We start from the raw sequence: 23,400 nt of genomic DNA, 5'->3' as shown, positions 1-23,400 counted from the left end.
CTGGCCGCATTTAGATGGAGGCGAAAATCTATCATAGCCCGAGTTGCTTTGGGATTTTAAACCTCCCAAACCAAACCAAACAATCTAATGCTATTCCAGGAAACTGTTGCTGCTCAAGGCCACCGCAACCAACCCGTTTTTGATAAAGGCTTGCGCCCTGTGCCAGTGACATATTTTGAGATCGAGTGGGACAATCGTGCTGCTCACTCCTTGCTCGAGGACACTTTGACTCACCTTAACATCTGTTGGGATGTATGCAAGCAGTTCAAGTTATGGGGCTTTAAAAGAGGGGATAAATACATTTTCCCCACTCAGTCGTGGCTGACAGCGTAAACCGCTGATCGCACCCAGTGATCGCGTGCACTGCCGAGCACGAGACCACTGCGGGCCATAATTGATGAGTAATTTTCTCACTGACCGTACCAGCGTTGATGAACAGCATTTCTCTGCTTTTGTCTCAAATTGCACATTCGTGATAGCTGGTACTCAGGTGCTGCACACTAGTCTTGGAACCATGGCGCTTTGGACGTTTTATTGGCTGAATTCATTGGCACTCCAATTTGAAGAAGGTCCTGCTCTTACGTGATGAGGTAAATGAAATGTCGCAGCCCTAAGTGAACTTAGAGTGGAAGACAATAACTGTTGATTATCCTCTGGGTCATCAATGTTCTCCGCAGAATCGGCAATACTTCTGGACTGATAATCCAAAGCTTCCATTTTCCCCTGCTTCATTCTTTGCACAGGACTCTCGATGTCTTGTAGGTCTTTCGGTGGCTTCCTTTTCTTTTTTTCGTGAGACATCCAGGAAAATGCACAGAACAACTTCAGGAAGTAGAACTGGTCTCTTCGGCTGGCTTAAAGCTTAGTCTAGTACTTGCTGCTCTGGATCATATCACTTCTGAAGTGCTTCTCACAGGCGTAGTCAATAGGTTTCAGCTCCCAATCTTTTCTTGGAACTGCCTAGCCCTTGCCTTGAAAGAAACCACCGTTTCTTCGCAGGTCCTAACCCACTGTTGAAGTTTGGAACAAAGCATTTGCGTCTCATAGTGTACTTTAAACGCTAGCTACAGGGAACCAGTTAAGTTTTCAGGCTGCTGGGTAGTGGTTCAAGCGCATTTCACTGCTGGACGCTTGGCCTCCTCATCCTCATTTTTTTAAGCTGCTCCCCCACCTAGTCTTTAGACCATTCTAAGAAATCATATTTGCTAGCGCTTCTTTAACACACAAGGGACATAAGAAAAATGAACGAACACATATGAGCAGAACTGATGCTAGTCTTCAACTGTCGTGTATTGAAGCAACATGCCATATATACGCGGTGCCATATAAGGCACCGCTTGCAGTGATCAGCGAGATTCCCGCCAGCTGATATAGATCCTGCAGCCAAACGATGCTCTCTCAGCCTTTCATTTAAGCATCGACCTGATTGTGCAATATATACCTTGCCACAAATGAGCGGGATTTTGTACACGACAGACTTTACATGGAACGAACTGCGTTTGGTGCTTTTTAGCACAAATCGGCTGTCTTCCCGCATTTTTCACAAGAGGGCACAGCCGCACAAGCTTCTTTGGGGCAGTGAATATAAGATCGACGCTGCACTTTTTTGCCAACTTTTTTTAAACGGTGCGACACGTTGTGCATATAGGGTATAGCCACAAGTCTAGTTCGCCAATGGGGATCTTCACGGTTTTGTCGTCCAGTTCTCTTTTCTTTCAGTAGCTTTTCAGCCACAGATGTGATGGTTTCTTCAGGAAATTCTCTAGGCGAAGGTTTTGCAATGCCACGCTTTCAGGGATGCAATGATGACAAGATTTACTGAGAGCAGCGCGGATGGCATTCATGGCGATACCTCTCTTAATCGGCTTAGAATATGTCGATTGGTAGTTGAGAATTTCTTTTTTTTGTCCTCGGCTGATGCAGCCAGCAAACACTTTCCCTTTCAAATTTTATGTATATGTCAAGGAACTGCAGTTCCACGTTCATATGGCTTGGTTAAAGATGTGAGCTGGCAGGAGCTGCTCACTTGGGTCTCTGGTTTCACATGGGATGGTTATATCAGAATCAGCCTGCCAGGACCTTGGCAATCACGTTACCCCTATAGGCCACTAAGGCATGCTCATACGGCTAGGTTAAAGTGGGGCTTTATATGTGGGCTGGCAAGAGCTGCCAATTTGGGTCTCTTGTTTCACATGGGATGGTTATGTCAGAATTAGCCAGCCAATCACGTTACCCCTATAGGCCACCAAGGCAAGTTCATACAGCTTGGTTAAAGCCATATTCGGCTCGGCTGCAGTTCGAGGTCAAACGTGGCCCTTCCCGGGACGACACGCCAGGCTGAAACCTGGCGCAGTGTTGCTAACGCAATAAAAAAATGTCTACCGCTTCTTAACATCTGCAGCTGCCATAGTTTACGCTGCCGCGCATTAAGGGTTCACTACGCACACTGGTGAAAACGTCCGACTTTCTGTCTGCCACGGGCTGAGCTGTCTTGTCGGTGCATGTGTAGTGCGTACTGCTGCGAATGAAGACAGGGAAGGAGAGGAAGGAGAGAGAAAGCTCAGCAGTAGAAGGGACATACTCTGAACACCACGGCTGCATTGGCTGCGTCTGCTCCATACCGGTCATTGCCAAATTGGTTCCCTTTCATTCCTTCACGCACATGGCTTGCAAATGTCACGTAACGGTGCGTGGTAAACGATCACCTCAGATGCGCGCGCCTTTGGGGAAAGGGCACTGTTGCCCTAGACCAGCCTTCGCCGAACTATTCCTTCTCATTCCTTCCGTGCATTTACGCGGCAAACGGCCAAGGGTGATGCGATCACTTTGGGGGAGGCGCACCTTCCAGCGTGTGGTGCGGAGTTCGATATATCGAACGACTGGTGAAATTGAGTTTGATATATGACGCAGCTTTCCTATACTTTTACATGGAGTTTTCAAGGGGATATTTCGTGAGTTCGATATAACCAAAATTCGAATTATCCTGGTTCTGCTGTACCAACTAGTTCCTTTTTTTTTAGTGCCGGCAAAATAATGCCGATGCTAAATCCAGCTACATAGCCGTACAATGCTTACACATTAGTAATGGTTATTTTTGTTGGCACGTAACCAACTAAAGCTGTCACATTACTGAAAGAAAGTTAAAGGAAATTGATGTAGAGCGCAATGTGTCGTCCGGCTCCCACTTGAAATCAGATCAAGGTCAAACCAAGCAGACCCCCCAAGTCTAACGATTTATCTACAATATGTGTGACTAATTTGGGTCAGAGAAATAACTTGAGGTATTGACATTCTAGTGGAAATCGAGGAAAAGAAATGGACATGGAGTGCGAAAGGAGGACAACCGATGGTCGCTTAGGGTAACAAACTGGATTCCAAAGGAAGGAAAGTGTAGCAGGGGGCGGCAGAAAGTTAGGTGGGCGGATGAGATTAAGAAGTTCGCAGGGTTCATGTGGATGCAGCTAGCACAGGACCGGGCTAATTGAAGAAGTATGGGAGAGGCCTTCGCCCTGCAGTGGGTATAGACAAGAGTCAGCCCGTGACGTCAGTGGCGATACAACGGCGCTGGCGACAGCAGTGACTTTCGTGGTGTAGGCAAAAGCGCGAGCCGTCTGCATTGGATGCGCGGCGCTTGCCGTGTTTCCGGGCATAATTCCCAATATTTCTGCAAACTGTGGTGAGGTTGACTGCGCCTCGAGGCACAAAAAATAAAATGGCAATTGTTTTAACATGTTTCTTGCGGTCGGATTAAGATGAGAGCTAAGGGCAGCGGCATTGAGCGCGACAAGTAGGCTCTTCGGTGACGGATTGCCTTCGCGGCTAACGTGCGTTGCACTTCTGCACTGAAACTAGATCAGTTTGTTTGCAACCCTTAATTGTCGCGATTGCTTTTCGGCTGCACGATGAATAGCGCAAGAACAAACGCTTGCAGCTCGTACCCGTTTTGATATACTATCAAGTCAAGAAGTTTAGACGCGATATTCCGTGTGCATATATGACCCCGTGGGGAAGCTGCACTGTGAGTTCCATTCACCTGCAGTACTGCCCGGGTATATGTTCACACAGAAAAAGATACAAAAGCTGCTGCGAAGGTAATTGTAATTACCTTGAGCAGTCACTCAGTGCGATATTGCCGAAATATGCATGCACTTGTATAGTACCTTTTTTTTTTCTGCTTTTACATTTGCGAGTTAATGATCTTCATCACCGGTTTTATAGTAAACATGTCCCGCAGCGTTATTTCTCATGTTTTTTAAATTTATTTTTGGAGGTCATTATAAGATCGTGACGAACGAATTAAATATCCACGTACAACTTTTGTATTTTAAACTATGTACCATTGTTCCTTTTGATACACTGTAACCCCTCCCCCTCACACAATGTTCCATGTTTGGAACCTGTGAGGTATTTGTATAAATAAAAATAAATAAATAATCGGCTTTTAACGTGCTGAAACACTCTCCAAGCATAAACCAAACTATTTCTACGCACAAGCGAAGCTTACGCTTCAGGATATTCGCTCGCGCAAACTGGTTTCGAAGGCAGCATCGCTTGACGCAGTGTAGGCACGCTGCGCTTTTGCCTACACCGCTTGTCGCTGCCGATCGCAGCGCCACCTTTGTTTACAAACATGACGCTTTGTCTATAGTCTGGCTGATGATGATGTGTGACTTTATAACACACAGCATGTGGATGCCTTTGCATTTCTGTGGAGGTGAAACGCAAAGGCACCGGTGCGTTGTGGCCAAAAAGTCCCCTCCGCCGCTTGTTACAGTTGGAGTCGTTACCGTATTTGCCAGACAATCTGATTGTCTCGCTCCTGTGGCATGGCGCTATGTGAGCACCATCTTGTTGGCTGCGCTATATACCTTCTTCTAGAGTCACTTTGAGGCTAGACTTCTATGTTTAGTTGCATAACTTTCAATAAGCGGGACATGGTATTTTATGTGCTCAGTAAATGCTGCCAACTTTTTTTTGCCAGCATAGAAAGACTGAAGGAAGTCATCCCGGTTTGATGACAAGAGAGACCTTAGTCTAGAAAATGCTGTCTCGACGATGCAGCAAGCGCATATGTAGCCAAGGTAGATGTACACTTGTAGCAAATGCTCCATACATGCCGATACGTGCAAACATGGCGGCTCATGGGCACCTCCTCTAGCTCCTCCTGAAAACTGGGAGGGCCAACTAAAATTTGGGACGTAAAATGACGTCACGGCTAGGTGAATTATAAAATGGCATTTTTCTGGACGCAGCTTGCCATATTTCTGAGGGTTTCCTTTTGTGGGGTGCCTTTCAGCGGTCTCCAACTTTTGTCATTCAGTTGTAATCAAATTTTCCTGTTTGAGTGTAGTTGACAATAAAACCTGGCAAAAAAGATGGCACTAAGGAGGAAGCAAACCAACACCTCTTTCTAAAGGACAGGCTAATCATACTTATTACAGTATGACCTGTAAAGCTTAACCGCACAGTAGGGTGTCGAACAAAAATAGCTAAAAAAATTGTGTTTTATTATCTGAATCCAACAAATGCTATGATAAAGCATACAAATTGACCAATGCACATAAATGGCATATATGTAAAGCAGGCTGCAAATATCATGTGCGGAAAAAGCAAAAATACAGAAGTACAGAAAGCTTAACTAATACCTCCCCCCTGCCATAACAAAATGCCATAGTTGCCCACTGCCTGGTCTCCAGCTTGCTTTCTGCCTACCTTAGTCGCCCATCAGAACAGTATACTGTGTTCTTACTTTCCCGATTGCCAGTTCCAAATCTTCGACCGCCTGGTCATCATGACTGCATGTAGGCGCATATGCTTGTACAACCTTCAGTTTATACTGCTTATTAGGCTTAATTATGAGGGCTGCTACCTGCCATTAATGCTATAGAATTCATCTATATTGCCAGCTATATTCTTATTGACAAGGAACCCTTATTCTAGTTTCTGTGTCCTTGATAACATGCCCGTTCTTCAGTACAGTATATGCCTCATTCGGCCTCCTTATCTCACTAAGCCCTATGACATCCCATTTCTTACCCTCTAGTTCCTCTAACAGCACTGCTAAACTAGCCACAATAGCTAAGGTTCTAGCGTTTAAACGTTTCTAGGGTCAGTTTCCAATGGTGGCCTGCCTGGAGCCAGAAATCAGAATCACAGGCCTGAAGCGTCGCCGTGGTCAGTTGCTCCGCAGATGCTGGTGACTGAGGGCCGGAGTTTTGTAGGACTAATCATGGGAGGTTTGCGGCCAATTACTGCACCAGGGTGGCCAGATCTGGTGAGGGAGTGCGTTGCAGGAGGTGTTCACCGGCATCAGGTCACACCCCAAACCTTTATCCGATGGAGAATAGCGTGGCACCAGGATTTGAGCCATGCATGCCAGGCAGATGTTTTACCTCTACACCACCGCTGCTGCCAAATGAAGCTCTCTTAGAAGATCGAAGAACTGCCCGCGCTTGTTCATAATTCGTTCTCAGCCAAGACATCTCTCTTACCGTGTAGTCACAGAATACTCTTCAGCCTTGCGTTTCAATGAAAAATGCCAGGATGAATGTTTGTGACCTCACACTGACACGATTTCAGAATGAACTAATGTTGCATGAATGTTGCTGATGCTAAAGGAAAAGTTTAGTTGTTCGGCCATCTGTATAAAATGCAGTGACATTCCTAAAGTTTGTTTCGAAAGTGCAGTATAGTAGAGGACGAAACAGAGAAAACGACTGCCTCAGTGCTCGCTAGTTTTTACTGCGCAGTGTTATGCAGTTTGTGTCGCTGTGGAGCAAATAATGGATAACAGATTAAAAATAGCAATATTTACACAGTGTTCTCACTGCATTAACCTGCCACTGATAGGAAATATGTGACACTGTAAAAGCCACGGCACAAAAACATTCTGCTGGGTCCCCAGTTGTAGATTGGGATTAGGGAGAATGCGCAAGTCAGAACCAAGGAAGTAAAACGTGCCACAAAGGGATTGCATGAAATTAGTGCACAGCAAACTAAGACCCAAGTGGCAGGCTGCTTTCTATAAAGCCCATATTCATATCAGGAACACTTCATCAAAGTATGTCACACATGTTACGCACAATTTCTTACTGTAGGCAAATTCTGTGCCGATGAGCTCACTGGTAATCACGTTTTAATGACGTGCAAAACTCCAAGACCCGAGAAAAAACTATTTTACTCATTTCACCCAGCACTGCTTTTAGGAGAACACGCACGTTTCACATGATCATTTTTCACATATTTTACTGTTTCTCAAGAAAACAAATTTTTTGTCAACTATAGTTATCTAGATAGCTAACCTTGTATTTGGCACAAGCTAGCCATATTGCTTATGTGCATAAAACCCCATATAGTTGACTAACCTAGTTTGTTTTCAGCAGAGGGGAACACCCTGCCTTTAAAGAGTATCTTGTGAGTGGACTGTGTTCTATTGGTGTCTCACACACACACCAGAAAGCCATACAGGCATGTGGCCAACTTGGTATCGAAGGTTTCAATCTGCCAGCTTGGCCATGTCGTGTGATCTACGCAGCCACGGCCATCATCTTTTTCTGCACAGGGTGCTTCTGTGAACTGGGCGTGCGTATACTTGCAATCTTTCTAAAACTGGCAGCCTGTTGAAGTAAAAAGATAGGGCTAGTTGTTTTTGGCAAGTAGAATGCATTTTTTTCAGCGCAAAGTACCCAGGGCAAAGGAAGGACACAGCCAGGCATTTATTCAGCCTTAGTCCTCCTTGCCTACGCGACAGGTAAAAAAGTGTACTTGGCTGCCTCTTCTGTGCAGGCGCTGCTCCCTGCTAGAGGCCCCACGCGTCTGCCAGTACCGCATGCGGCTGGGAGAATCAGGTGCATCCTGGCACCACATCTCGCAGCTCTGCCGCAACCGGGTGGGTGGTTGTCAGGATATTTTGTTTTTTGTTTGACAACTTTCTCAACCTTTGTGCAATGATTCTTACTAAGAGGGTGATGGAAAAAATCTGCAATATTCACAAGTGCATTCACACAGAGGATCATCCAATGTTTATTAGTGTCAGACGATCATCCAGAGTTAGTGTCATGTTAGGGTTCATCATAGGGTTAGGGTTAGGGTTTTTTCCTATTTATTCACCCGTGCCTTGTCTGTATGAGTGCAGTACACGTAATTAAAGAAAAAGTTCTTCCCACATACTATTGCGATGTGCTAAATGCATTTCAACTTTCCCTTCCTTTGGTCCTGGTGTCTAGACTTGAGGGCAATTCCAATGGCAGAGCAGTGCTGAGTATGTGGATTGTACAACAAAATTGGTTGTACATGGCGCGTAAGTAAAAATTGCACTTCAGGATCAAAGAAAAGACTTTCAGGTCACCTTAATGTGACCTTAAGCAATGTTCCACTCTCTTAAGAAACGAGGTATGTGCACGAATAATACTGAGCAGTGGATGGACATGAACAACAAAAAATGCAGCACTACACAGAGAAAAAGAACAAGCGATAAGTAGTTACGAGCATCGCAAAATATCATTAAGAAGCCTACTAAGTCAGCTTAACATGGCTGACCTGGCCGTCTGGAAACACCATGTAAACGCCCATAGACAGCAGCACAGCTTTCCCTCTAGTTAAGAGTAAGAAACTCTATGCCTGGTTGATGGTATGGATATGATCAATACTAGAGTATGGTTTCCGAAATTCTGCTTGATCCTTTGCTTGATTGCAGTCTAAGGTTGTCCTGGTTCTATTAGCGATTACCTTAGTAAATACCTTATACGTCACAGACAGTAAGCTGATTGGTCTGTAACTTTTAAAGTCCTTAGAGTCCCCTTTCTTATGAATGAGGATAATGTTTGCATTCTTCCATGATTCCGGTACCGTCGATGACATCAGGCACTGCGTATACAGGGGGGCCAGCTTTTCTATCACGATATCCCCCGTCCTTCAGCAAATCTGTAGTTATCTGATCCTCTCCAGCTAATTTCCCCCTTTTCATAGTTTCTAATGCTTTCTTGACCTCGTCCTTCGTAACTGGTGGAACGTCTGACTGTTTTTCTTTGCCGCCAATCTCCTTACGGTTCTGACTACTTTGGCTGCTGTAGAGATCTATATAGAACTCCTCGGCTACTTTGACTATCTTGTCCATATTAGTGATGACGTTGCCTGCCTTGTCCCTTATCGCATACATCTGATTTTTGCCTATGCCCAATTTCGTCTTTACCGCTTTAAGGCTTCCCCCGTTCTTTACAGCATGCTCAATTTTCTCCATGTTATACTTCCTTATATAGGCCACCTTGCGCTTATTGATTAGCTTTGATATCTCGGCCAATTCAATCTGGTCGGTTGGATTGGAAGCTTTCATACTCTGGCGTTTCTTAATCAAACCTTTCGTCTCCTTAGAAAGCTTGCCAGTATCCTCTCTAACTATCCTACCGCCTGCTTCTAACGCGCACTTAGTAATGATATCTCTGAAATTATTGTTCCTTGCATCTAGGGTAATGTCGCCATCATCGTTTAGAGCTGATTATCTATTCTGTAGCGAGATCCTGAACTCTGCTGCCCTCCCCCTCACCGCTAATTCGTTGATGGGTTTCTTTCTTACTAATCTGTTGCGTTCCTTCTTCAGATTTAGGCTAATCGAGACCTCACCATCCTGTGGTCACTGCATCCCACTTTCCCGATTACCTCTACATCCTGCACAATGGCGGGGGTTGAACACATTATGAAGTCAATTTCATTTTTAGTCTCCCCGTTAGGACTCTTCCATGTCCATTTTCGGTTCTTCCGAAAATGGAAATGGCAATTAGTTAGCCAATAATTAAGGGGTGACGAGGGGCTTTGAGGGGCGACGAGCCGCTCGTCGACTGGTCGGGAGTGGCAAGGAGCAGCCTTGCCATCTTCCAAAAAGCACTGCGGCGTGTACGCACGCACGCACGCACGCACGCACGCACGCACACACGCACACACACACGCACACACACACACGCACACACACAACACACACACAACACACACACAACACGCGCGCGCGAGTGGCCACTCGGCCAGCGATCAGGGGAACAAAACAGCCGTCTCCTGACACGTCCCTCTGCTCTGGTTTTTGTCCGTTTTTGTCCCCGACACAGGTGTTGTGCACCTTCCCCCCCCCCCCCCCCCCCCCCGTGTCCCCGGCACCTTTCTTTTTGCGACTACAGAACGCACCTGTTTATTTGACCTGATCTCCCTGTTTAAATCTGTCAGCTTAAACCACTCCTGAGGCACCTTCTGTCGCACTCACACATTTTCCTAAATTACTCCCAGGCAGAAATGAAACATGCTTGAAATGGGGCCATCCAGGCTGTTACTTGAGAAGGCAGCAATTTTCCTAATGTTTCACTTGCAGATAACGTCAGTGTGTGAACTCTTCTGCTACCTGCGCTACATTCAGCAGGGCCTGGTGCGCAGCACTCGTAAGTTCCGCCCTCGTTTCTCCTTTTTTTAATGGCTCAGCGTTCAGAATGAGTGGCCGTGTAGTTTGTGTTATATTGTCATGTGGTAGCCACAATGCACCGAAATCAAACTAAGCACCCAACGAACGTGCTTGCTCAATTTAAAGTCTGTCATCTAGACAAAGGTGACTAGCACAACCTCCAACATTGTAGAAACAGACGCCAGTGGCCACAGTCATTCGAGATACATTTCGATCAACGAAAATGATAAAGCCAAGTCTCAATGTCACTGAGCGTAAATAAAGATAGTTCCTTGCAGCATGCGCCCAGTGATAAGGCCACACACTATTTGTTGCTGCTGGCAGCCGCTGAAGATTACAAGGGTTTGTGGCAATATTGTTGGATAGCTTATAATTGCACTGCACTTGTTAGGTCTTAGTTATCTTTAATCGAGTAATTGGGATTGAAAATTGAAGTTTATGCCACATATCTTGCAAAAAGAAACTCTCTTAAGAAAGTCCTTTTTTTTTTCCCTTAAAACAGTGAAGGAATGGAACGAACTGGCACCCATTGCTCTCGAGTGAAATGACTTCCTAAACGAACTGGAACATCTTTTTGTCCAGGCAAAGGAGCCTTGAGTGGCACTGTGTTAATGAAGTTGTCCTTTTTGTTAAGATAACTAGAGCTGAAATAGTGTCCTTGATTTTTGTCGTTTTGTTGTATAGTTGCTTTATACTGTTCATTCTGTTTGTTGTAATGTTGTCAAAAGTCTCGATGAGTGGAATCAAAATGCAAGAACCGTGTAAAACTGAGCTCCTCTTTTTGGGTTGAGCAAACACGCAGCAGCAGCAGTTCTTCACAGCACCCCCGGTAGTTTTTGCCTTTGCAACTGGTGATGGGCAGTTACGCCGACCAATTATTCAGACCTCACTGGGACCGCCGAAAAATCCGAATGAACAGGAGTCCGAAAAAACAAAATCAGAAAAAAAAAAGAAGAAAACTTTATTTCTATGCACTGGCATGCCCTATGCACTTATTCAGGCCCCGCAATTGGCTGGAAAAAATCGTGAATATGCTGCTGGACGCTCCTCCGTTTGCGAGCAATTCCAGGTCATCAATGTGGCCATGTGCACCTCAATTGTCCACAAAGAGTAACACCTTGCGATTTTGGCCTTGAATTTCCAGTCCAGCTTGCGTACATAGGCAGCGAAAAGATGCTGCGTAATCCAAGCCTTCGAGTTGGCTTCATACCACACGGGCAATGTTTTTACCCCCTTGAAGCATCTCGGGCTCTTTGATTTCCGAATCACAAGAATCGGGAGCTTTTAATTTCCCAACATGTTGCTGCCAACCATCACTGTGACCCGGTCTTTGCTATGCCTTCCGCCGTGGCAGGGGCAGCCAGACACGGACAGTGTCTTCTCGGGTAACATCTTATAAAAAAGGCCTGTTTCATCACAATTGAAGACATCATCAGGCGAAAATCGGTCCAGCAGCGACTCCAGTCTGTCGGAGCGGTAATTTGTTACAAGGGTCTGGTCCGCGGCACCAATCTTGCTGCACATCTTCTTGAAAGTGAGGTCGTACCTCTTCTTAAAATTACGAAGCCAGCCATTGCTAAACTTAAAGCCTTCGATGTTCATTTGCAGTGTGAGGGCCTCCGCCTTTTGTTTCAGAAGATCGCCCGACACTGGGATCCTCTTTGCAATTGTCGCACACAGCCACATGTGCAGCGCTTCTTCGAGCTTCGGGTGGCGGCCCTCTCTGAAATTCTTTCTTTCCAGCACTGGGGGGGGGAGAAGACTTCAGTGATTCGTTCAAAATCTTCATTTTGTTTTTCATATAGTCCGACACCGGCATCTCGAAGCAGACTAACTCCTGGGCAACTTCGCTCTGCAGGCGGCCATTCTGCACTTGATGGATCACGGCGATCTTCTTCGCCATTGTCATCGATGCGTATTTGCCGCCCTTAGCTGAATTCCCTGATGCTGACTGCCCCGATGTTGGCGCAATTCCTGTGTGCTTCGTTGGTCTCACTACTAGGCGTACACAACACACAAGCAACACCAGTAGAATGAACACTGCACACTATAACTGCACCGCACGCCGTCACAAAGAAGAAAGAAGAGATGACCGGCCAGCGGCTACTGGATTTTTGGATGGGCGAGACCGAAACTAGCCATTGTGCCGTAACACACAAAAACGATGATGATGAGCGGACTCCGCCCCTACCGCCACCTCGTGGGGCGGTAAGGAGGCTCATTACAAAACAGAAATGGCGCTTCATGCTTCAGTCAGCGTCGGTGTGGGTAGCTGCTGTCGATCGAGTTGGCTTGAGTAGGGTCCGAAAAATCAAATGAGAGGTTGCGAAGTGTCCGATATTTCGGTATTTGTTGTGCATTACGGCCTATGGGAAGGGTGACGGTGCCGCGAAGCAGTCCAAATAATCGAGTATGTCCGAATTAAATCAGTCGGCGACTGTATACAAGTTGTATACAGATATGCAATGAAGACAAATTAGCTTTCAGGTGTCCCAGACTAACTTTTCAACACTTGAGTGCTAGCCAGTGCTTGACATTACCTGGTATGGAGTATGGTACACAATTTTGGGAATCATGCCTAAGCACCTCATTCATCATCAGTTGCAGTGCAAATTTCTCAAGGCTTTTGCCAAGTAATGATGCCCCTGGTTCTTTGATTAGGTTCATCTCTTTTTCGCATTGGGTGTGTCATTGGATCCCTCTTTATTCCTTTGATACTCCAGTGCAGGTTGACCTTCTTTTTATGCCTTTGAGACTTATGTGAAGGAATATTGCCCCCCCCACCTTTGCACCACAGCATCAAATAATTTCTCATTGGATAGCTTATTCAGAGTATTCAGTCGAACCCAGATGTATTGAACTCGAGGGGGATCGCGAAATAGTTTCATATATTGATAATTCAGTATACAGAAATCAGCTTGAGATGCCATTTTCGATCTTAAAGAATGATACTGTATTTATAACGTAATCAACCCACTCGCATAATGAACCCACACCCCACTTTTGCCCCCGAGAATTTGAAAAAAAAAAAAAAAAAATAAAATAAAAGCTTTTGGTTGCGCTTTCAGTTTCTCAGGCGTTGCATATCCACAGCTCAATTATTGGCAGCGTGCCGAGAAGCTGCGCAGCGATAACGTCACAGCGTGTTTATCTTTTTACTATAATTTTGATAGATCCCACGGTGGCAGGGAGCGACCTTGTCAGAGTGTCCGTGATGGCTTGATTGCACAAGCCTGGTTCAATTTAGTATCACGCCGTGCTTGGGGCGGGCATAGTCCACTGCCACAAAATCTTTGGAAAGCGCGATAACTGCAAATGTTGTTTGAAGCGAACAATGCTACCAGCCAGTGTCATGATCGCAGCTGACCGCGTGCTTTCGTTGATTCATAAATGCAAGAATGAACAATTAAAGCTTTCTGCTGGGTGAGTTGATAGTTCATTAAAACTTCAAGTTGGGCTAGTTAGTAATTTCTTGTTGAAATTTCTTGTTGTTTTTAGCGCAAACAAAGACAAGGACAGGAAAGGCGAGACACACACAAGCACTATGTGTGTGTAAGTCTCGCCATTCCTGTCATTGTCTTTGCACTAAAAAACCCCTACATCAAGAAGAATGAATGACTCTCGCAAAAAAAATTTTAAAATTGCTGCTTCTTAACGTTCGCAACCATCATAGCATACGCCATGCACAACGTTCAGCACAACAGAAGAACAACCGACTCCCGCAAAAAAAAAAAAAAAAAAACGACGCTAATTGACATCCGCAGCCGCCATAGCTACACACGTTCATCACGACGACGTGAGGAGGAGGAGAAAACATTTATTGGCAATGAAATGATTTGGGAAGGAAGGTGCATATGGTTGTGGAGCTGAGTGGCAGACCCTATTTCGGGACGCTATTGGCCGCCGCCGCTGCCCGAGCTCTCTGGACCAGGGCACGCTGGGCCTCCAGGTCCGAGCTGGACAGGGCCGCCTCCCAGCCCTCTGTAGTTGGCTGTTTTATAACTTTTGTTTTTATGTTTTGCTGGCAGGCCCGCACCATGTGCTATGCATAAGTTACGAGCGGGATTGGTATAGTTGCCTCGGTAGAACCGGAGGATTGAGCGGAACTCCAGGGGAGGAACGCTCGGGCAGCTACGTGAGCAATCCCATTCCCCTCCATCCCCTGGTGACCGGGCACCCACATAACCTGTTTTTTACAAATAGCTGAATCTGAATTTTTCGTATGTGCCAATAATATTTTGTGGGCGAGTGCCGCTATCCTACCCCGCATGTAATTTCGACAAACCTGTTGCAAGTCGGATATTATGTAGGATGCGTCACAGTGGGTGGCAGCCAGTATAATCGCCACTTCCTCTAACATTAGTGCGTCATTAGTTTTTACTGAGAGCCCGTTCACCTGCCTTCCTTTGTGCACAACAGCAATGGTGCAGATGCCATCCTCAGGGGGACCCGCTGCATCCACGTAATATGTGCCTGTCTTATTTCCGTAGTTATTTTGTATAAATTTTGCCCTGGCTTTACGCCTCCCCTGATTATACTTCCAATTCATATTTTTGGGGAGCGGCTTAATCGTCAAAGCATTTTTCCACACTTCCGGGATGTCCACTGTTTTTTGTGGTGGGGAGAAGCCCGAGATAGAGATCTCGGAGGACTTGCCTGCCGGTGCTGGTCACCGACAAGTTGGCTTCTTCTGTGGGCCTCAATCAGCTCCCCTATGGTATTATAGATCACCAAGTTGGAGCAGGCGTTCCGTAGGCGCTCTGGCCGGGAGTCCTAGAGCCTTTTTAACCGCCGCCCGAACCATCGCGTCGAGCGTCCAACGGTCGCTCTTCCTCAGCTTAAGGTGGGGCGCCACGTACACCACACGACTAACGACGAATGCCTGAACCAGGAAAACGGTTTCGTTTTGAAGAAGTCCACCATGCTTGCAGGATATCCTGCCAATCATCCTACTAATTTGTTCGCAGGTGGACTTTTCGGGGCATTGTTACCCCAGTTATCAATTTATAATCCCAGTACTGTTCACCTCTGGTATCAAATTGCCATTTACGTAAATGTGTATGTATTGTCCTGGGTCTTTTATTCGGAGCGATCTCTAGTCCCGAGCAGAATTTTTTACTACCGAGGCGGCCTCTTGGAGGGCCTCCTTTGCCCCGGTACGACCAGGTGGTAATGTTGTCCGCATAGATGGCATGGCATGCGCCGTCCACGGCTTTGAGCCTCTCTGAAAGGCTGAGATGCGCATCACCGTGCGCAGAGCGTTCACAACACACACTGGAGAAAGCGTCTGCCACGGACCGAGCTGATTTGCCCGCGCATGCGTAGTGCGTGCTGCTGCGAACGAAGACCGGGAAAGAGAGAGGAAGGGGAGAGATAAAGCTCGACAGAAGAGTGGGCACACCCTCTATCGCGTTTTCCCCGAACACCACGGCTGCATTCGTTCTTGCGCGACAAACGTTCACCACAGATGCGCGCCTTTAGGGAAAGGGCGCTGCCCTAGACCCCTGCCTAGACCAGCTGTCGCCGAACTGTGCCGTCTCATTCTATGCTCGCATGGCTTGAAAACGTCACGCGACAAACTGCCAAGGATGGTGCGATCCTCTTTGGGGATGGTGATGGTGGTGAGAACTTTTATTGTCTGGAAGTGGTGACACCAGAGCTCCGGTACCCCTCGCAAGCGTCCAGGGAGCCCGATGTTACCCTAAGGGGCAGGGGTTAGCGCACCGTCGAATGTGTGGTGCATAGTGCGATATATCAAACGACCGGTGAAATTGAGTTCGGTATACGACGCAGCTTTCCTGTATACTTTTGCATGGGATTTTCAAGGGGATATTCTGTGAGTTCGATATAATCAAAAATTCGAATTATGTGGGTTTGATATATTTGGGTTCGACTGTAATTGCAAAGGGCTGATTGCAGTATTTATGTTGTCACTGTTAGTTATTTAACGCTATTTAAAATTTAACTTTGCGCTGCAATGCTATGTAGTAGTTGAAGATGTCTCGTCGATAAGTAGAACCTAAAATGAAGCACTAAACCATGCTGAGACTAGGGAAGACCGAGCTAACACTCGTGTAACTTTGTTCAGCTGCTGGTGATTTTTTTTTTTTTCTCTTTCATGCTCAAATCTTTTTTCCCCCCTCCAGTGCAGGAGATGTACTGGGAGGTGATGCGAAGACGGCGCTCGGTCGCCCTGGCACGTCTGGGCCTGCCCTCCTGCTAGTTTCCATTTAGCGTGTACATACTGTTCGGCCCCCGACTGTGCATGCTGTTGACTAGCAGGCACTCCTCCCTTTTAGTGTATGCATGCACACATGTATGCGTTATCCATGTATGTATTTGCTTAACATATATACAGTTGATTGCGTGCATACTGTATACAACATATTTCAGGGTGTATGAAGCACAAACAGTACTGCTCGCACGCAAGATGGCAGGCCATGTCATTGAAAAATAACTGATAAACAGCACTGTCATGGGCTTTACGTTCCTGCATTTTTATTTAATTTGGAAATTAGGTGTCGTGACTGCTTTGACGACTAGCATTCCTGTATTGCGTGTGTAGATTTTATATGGCATAAGTGAAATGCTTCCAGTGATGGAAACTCTTGTCATTATCCATTCTTTCTCAAAACTCTGTACTGGTGTTCCAATTTGTGATAGCAATTATATGCCAATTATATAGCGGGTGATGTTTTTATGCAGGCCCCCAAAATTAAGTGAATTGAACTACAGGTAGCAAATACATCAATTTTTTTTATTGCGTTTATTTACGAAATACTATAGCATTCTCGGGCTGTTGCTCAAGGCTTTCTCGACTCTTCGCTATTTAATTGATTTTATTCTGACATGCTTGTGAAAATCGGCTAATGGTGTGTTCGTTTTCTCACCTGCATTGATTGTTGTTCCTGGCATGCATTTCTTTATTTGTTTGCTTTCATTCTCTGTGGTAAGCATTGCGTGTTTTTGGCTTATGGAATCTGAGTGCTTCTCCACAAAGCACAGCTGGAAAATATTGTAATTTTTTACTACAATCATTCTCATTTGGCATTTGTGACTTTGGTGGTACTTGTGATTGGGGAGGATTTTAAAGAACTGTATCAAGTATATACAATGACTTTATTGGGCTGTGTTATTACTGGGCTTCAGTTTTTACACATCTTCTTGAAAAAGCACTTTAGAAAGAAAAGGCCCAGAACAAATTTTTATTTTTCAGTGTTTTGTCACAAATGATCCAATCTAAAATCAAACTTATTAATGCTTCTTGCACATATTTCTCATCTTCATGCTCACTTGGATGGTTAATGGGAAAAGCCACACACTCCAATTTCCTATTTTGTCTTTACTGATTACTGGTGTTATTTGTCACCTTGTGTCATAAGTGCCTGCTTTGTTATTAACTCTTATGCAAAGTTTGCCTCGTTTCCATTGTCTTTGGAACTTTTTAATCACTGTAGGATAATGCATTGAAAATTTGTCGGAAGTACTAAGTACAGTGTGATCTCGTTGATACAATTTTTAGATAATACGTTTTAGTTTTCAGATCCAGTGAGAATTGTATTATCCACAACAGGCCAGAAAAGGTCTCTAATGAAGCATACTTGGCACAAAATTTACTTTTACCACACATTGCACAAGCTGTCATTTTGTGTCGGACCTTCTGTTTCTCAGGGTCCATAAGCAGTTGAGATAAGTACTAGTAGTGCACACAGACTCAAACAGAAGGAAAGAAACAAACACACAACACTGTTTATGCTACTAGTACTTGTCTCAATGGATTTCCCGCTAAATTTAGCAGTTTTTTACACTGTTTAGCGGAGGCAGTATTTTTAGGGGCTTTTAGGTCGTATTGGCTTTTTTTCTGGTGGTTTTCAGTGGTCCTACATATTTTGTTTAAAATTATGTTCATTTCTGTAAAAGAAAGTCGCTGTGAGCGCATGACGTCACTGCGATCTCGAAGCAATTTATATTGCAATTATATTTATGTGGAATTTTTTTACGCAGTCACCAGGCGAGTGGTACTGCGTACTGAAGATTAGGAAAGAGTGGCTGCAGGAACAGTGCTGGAAGTTGGTAATTAAGCCCCTTATGAAATTCATAAGAAATAACAATGGCTGTTATTCAGCTGGAATAACCATGGGGGCACAGCTGTGTTCTCAGATGGAAGTGAATGAGTACAGTGATTACCCATTCTTCAAGCTGGCAGAGTTTTCTTCCTCCGTACTGATTTTCGTTAAATGCAGAGGCTGTCAGACATGAGCAAATGTAAAGAGAGAACCCGAGAAGAGAAGCGACTCCCATCCTAATTATTCAGGGAAATTATTAAGGCAGGGAAAATGCTGGTCACACCTATTTACAAATGTAATCCAACGTGTACATTGGAAGCAGCGCTAGAATTATGTCTAGAACTGGCAGTACAAGTGGTCAATTGGAGTGCTTTCAAAACCATGGCGAGGATGTTGACGTCTTGTTGCGAGTTGTAGGGCCTGCAGTCAGGAACAAAAGAAGTGTTTGCAACTTTCAACAAAGATATTTCTGTGAACGAAAGTATTCAAGGTACGAAGAATCTAGTCAAAAGGGGAAAACAGTGTTTTATAATATATTTATAATATTGGTTGCATAGTTTTCGGACTAAATTACAAAATTAAATCCCTAAAAATTTGCTTCCTGATACAAGTAATAAAATTAGCGGACTTTAGGGCTTCTTGCTGCGAGTTTTCTATTTTTGAGTTAGCAACGCTGGCGATAGAGCTGCTCTAGAGCTTGGCACTATGCCAACGTTGCCAAAGCATTAATCCCGCAGCAGATCTGGTCAAGATAAACACACTGCTAAGATGCTGCGCGCCAATAATGCTACAGACTGATAGGATCAGTGATGGTGCCAAACTGTGTGACCCAGCATGAAAATGTGAAAAAAAAAAGAAAAAAAGAAAGAAAGCAAATTCTCAATGACGAAAATGAGAGGGGAGGCTCATAACATGAGCAGATATTACTGAAACATCACTGATAACTCTAAACCCCAGGGCCTCAGCAAGAGTGACTGCGCCTGCATCGACTTCCGGATTCTAAGGCACCCTGGTCTAGCTTCAAAAAGTAGGGCGCTGCCTCTTCAGTTATCTAAGAAAGCTTCCTTCCTGATCTGCATTTTCCACTTTCGGTATAATTCCACACTCTGTTTCTTTTCCATAGAATTTATCCAATTTTTACCTTCTGTGTTTTTCACTTGTTGCTTAACGCTCTTTATTTATTTGTCTTTGTGACCAGCATACTTACTGGTTAGCTTCCTAGTGCTTTTCCTCGATTGTGAGTCAACGCTTTTTAGGTATAGGTATTTAAATACTTTAGCTGCCCATCTGTTACTGTCCAATTTCCTCAGGCGTTCCTCATATAATATTTTACTCTGAGTGTCACCCGTTAATAATTAGGGGGATTATTATCTCTATCATGTGCATAACTTGTCAGGGATGTGTTGCAGCTGACATTTTCAGAACACAGCTCATCTGAGCAAGGCTAACTAAGGTGAATGCAGGCATGAGGTTGTGCCACCTGCATGTAAGTCATGATTGCTGTGCCTCGACTTGATCGTGTGTGAAAATTTGTAATCAGGATAGTATAGCCAAGCGTGTTGTAGTCCACAGCTTTCTAGCATTTGTGCGACAATTGGCGATCTCCTTACCGAAACCCATTTTTGATGGAGCTTGACAGCAACTGCTAGGGGGGTCCCTTTTGCTGCAGTCATTGTTGCTTCTTCCTCTTTTCTCACTTTTAAAGAAAAGTTGTTGACTCGTGTGCAAGTCAACATTCCATTAATATTTCCAGAGTTTGATGAAAGGTATGTGCTTTTTTGCCAATGCGTGTATAAACATTGTTGTAATTGCTGTGTATTTTGTGCTACCACTGAAGGTAGCACAAAATATTTAGTAATTTGAGATGGCTCTTCTATAGGCATTGCTATTCTGAGTGACAGTATCCACAAGTGTGCGAGCTGTGCGTGCAGCTGTTCATATGCATATTGTGCTCTTCACATTTGTGCACAACTTTGCAGCTTGCGTGCAGCATGCATGATGCTGAAGACACGCACATGTGGAAATAATGAGAATAAATGGTGTAATGAATATGTGTTACTTTTGTCTTAATGTGTCAGCCAGGATTTTGATGCTTTCTTTACTCTTAGTAACAGCACGACAACAATGTTGAGTCAATGCTATATCACGGCACAGGCGAACACAATACTTGCTAATAGCCTCTCCACCAGCCTTAACGCGAGTGCTCGAGCCACTGTCGGGATGCACGGCAGGCCAAGGCCTCCCCTGCTTGTCGGAAAGTGTAGGATGTGACGGGAGACTAGCACTGTCCTGCCGTCTCAAACAAAAGTTCGAATAACTTTGGTGAAAGCTTTAGATACTTGCATTTAAACGCCCCGGGTCGTGAAACACCCTTCATAATTCCCGTTGTCCACTGTGAGGGCAATTCTCCGCGGACACATATACCACGCCGTAAAGGGAGGAAGGTGGGATCGTGTAAGAAGACAGGGAGATAGAGATGCGCCGTAGTGGAGAGCTATCGGCATATTTGTGAGCTTCTGCAGCCTCGCTAAACCTTTGTCACGACAGTTCCTAGCTTGATCGGGGCCGTCGCTGAAAGCAGACCTACTGGAGAGCAGCTAATCAGTTACTGCACATCCTGTGCGCGACCTGCAGCTTGGGTTTGCTTCCATTGCAGTGTTGACTATTTGCAACTGCAAGAACGTAGCCTTCGGGCGCCATCGCCATTGGAACATTTTTCTGCATCTACTGTTTAGAGGAAGTATTGAGAGACTTGGAATGGGAGCAGTTACGGATAAGGGTAGATGGAGAACACCTCAGTAATCTGCGATTTGCTGATAACATTGCCTTGCTAAGCAACTCGGGGGATGAACTGCAAATAATGATTGATGACCTAGACAGGAAAAGTAGAAAGGTAGGCTTGAAAATCAATATGCAGAAGACTAAGGTAATGTTCAACAGCCTCGGGAAGGAACAGCAGTTTACATTAGGTAGCGAAATACTGGAAGTAGTAGGCGAATATGTCTACCTAGGACAGGTAGTAACCGCTGATCCGGACCATGAAAAGGAAATAAGAATAAGATTGGGATGGAGCGAATTTGGCAAGCACTCGCAGATTATGTCTAGCAGCTTACCGGTATTGCTCAAGATGAAAGTATACAACAGTTGCATCTTACCTGTACTCACCTATGGGGCTGAAACGTGGAGGCTAACCAAGAAAGTTCTACTTAAGTTGAGGACAACCTATAGGGCTATGGAACGAAAATTGGTAGGGGTAACATTAAGAGATAGAAAGCGTGCAGAGTGGGTTAGAGAAATAACTCAAGTTACCGACATTCTAGTGGAAATTAAGCAGAAGAAATGGGCTACGTTAAAACAGAAGCTTGGGCATGTTGGTAATCCATTGTGTAGAACAGCGCAAAAAAATGATGGGGACGAACGAAGACAACAAGACGAGCGCTGACTTTCAACTGACAACACGTTCACACAATAAAAGAAACAAGAACAACTAAAGAAACACCGGAAAGTGTAAGAATGCAATCTCGAAAATTTCGCGATGTCTTGAATCCACTAAAATTAACCAGTGAATGGCCGCAGGACAATATGATCAGGTTTCTAGATCTAAAACTGAAAATTGAGCCTAATCACACGTGTTGGACATATGAGCCACGCGCCAGCAAGCCGTTGCTTTCCTTCGAATCTTCACATTCGAAATTAGTGAAACGTAGCGTAGTGAAATCATGCTATATTAATGCTTTAAGAAAATCATGCATCCATTCTATTAAAGATAGCTTCATGTATCAAACTCAACGGCTTCAAAACGCAGGATATCCCAAGCAGCTGTTGGTATCGGTAGCGGAGACTATTTTATCAAGTATAAAATCTTCTCAGGCGAGCCTGGAGAGCGTATCATGTTGTGTTGTGTTGGGTTTAGTGGCGCATAAGCAACTTAGGCTATCATGCGCCAATTTCATGGTTAAGAGTGTTGTATTTATGTAATTTAATCTTACATTCTGTTTAGGACGTTTGCTTCTATTAAAAACCTGAAAACACAGGGCAAATCAACAAGCGCATTTTCACCTAAAAGCAAAGCTGGATGAAGAGGAATGTGTTGTTTGTAAAACTGTGTAAAATGTTTTTTCCTCAGTTGTTCAAGTTGTCTGCATGAGATTAAAATGTGGATGACTGTTAGCTCGTGTCCGCATGAATCACACAGGGGCTTATCCTGTTTAGTTAAAATGAAACTATGTGTTAAATGTGTGTGTCCTATGCGAAGACGGCATAGAGCCACTTCTTTGGAACGTTCAAGATGGGTGCTCGATTTCCACTCTTCTATTACAGGCTTTATGAGGTGTAGCTTGTTATTTGTTTCAGTGTTCCAAGTGGACTGCCATTTTTGTATCAGTCTACTCTGTACCAATTTCATGCAGTCTTGAGATGGTATCTGCACTTGTTTTATTTTCTTGTCTCGAGCTTTGGCAGCGCACATATCTGCTTTTTCATTACCTCGGATTCCTACATGACTGGGTACCCAGCAAATTTTTATGCTTCGTCCTTCATCTGTAAGTGTTGCTATGCTGTGTATGATGTTTCCAAGTATTGGTATAACTGCATTTCTTGTGTGAAGGGCTGTGACTACACTTAGGGAATCTGTGTAAATAATACTTCTCCTGAGGTTTTCTTTCATTATTTTCTCTATGGCAACAGAGACAGCATAGCATTCAGCAGTAAAGATGGACGCGCACTGTGGAAGTCTCATTATTTCCTCCCATTCGCCTTGAACAACTGCGCTTCCGACATAATGATCTGTTTTCGAGCCATCCGTGTAAAAGTCTGTGAAGTTACTGTATTTTTCTTTCAGCTGAAGGAATTCTTGTATGAAGTGCTCTTGTGGGGTTATTGTTTTTTGGAACTGTG

At 44.7% G+C, this 23,400-nt stretch overlaps 1 protein-coding gene across 1 annotated transcript in view; it reads left to right on the top strand.

Annotated features, from left to right (window-relative positions):
• The window catches only part of LOC146175300 (guanine nucleotide exchange factor for Rab-3A-like), a 123,703-nt gene extending 103,150 nt beyond the window's left edge, over window positions 1–20,553 (top strand). The window contains exons 10-12 of the mRNA XM_084584729.1: window positions 7,786–7,888; window positions 10,352–10,418; window positions 16,585–20,553. Of these exons, the coding sequence (XP_084440855.1) occupies window positions 7,786–7,888; window positions 10,352–10,418; window positions 16,585–16,661 (247 nt within the window). The 3' untranslated portion in view covers window positions 16,662–20,553. The remainder of the gene's footprint in view (window positions 1–7,785; window positions 7,889–10,351; window positions 10,419–16,584) is intronic.
• Window positions 20,554–23,400: the final 2,847 nt, after the last annotated feature.

Source organism: Amblyomma maculatum, chromosome 11, assembly GCF_055883805.1.
Source record: "Amblyomma maculatum isolate TAMU_Amacu chromosome 11, ASM5588380v1, whole genome shotgun sequence".
NCBI classification, from domain to species: domain Eukaryota; kingdom Metazoa; phylum Arthropoda; class Arachnida; order Ixodida; family Ixodidae; genus Amblyomma; species Amblyomma maculatum.
Note: the sequence above shows the minus strand (reverse complement) of the source record. Positions and strands in the feature narration are given on the sequence as shown.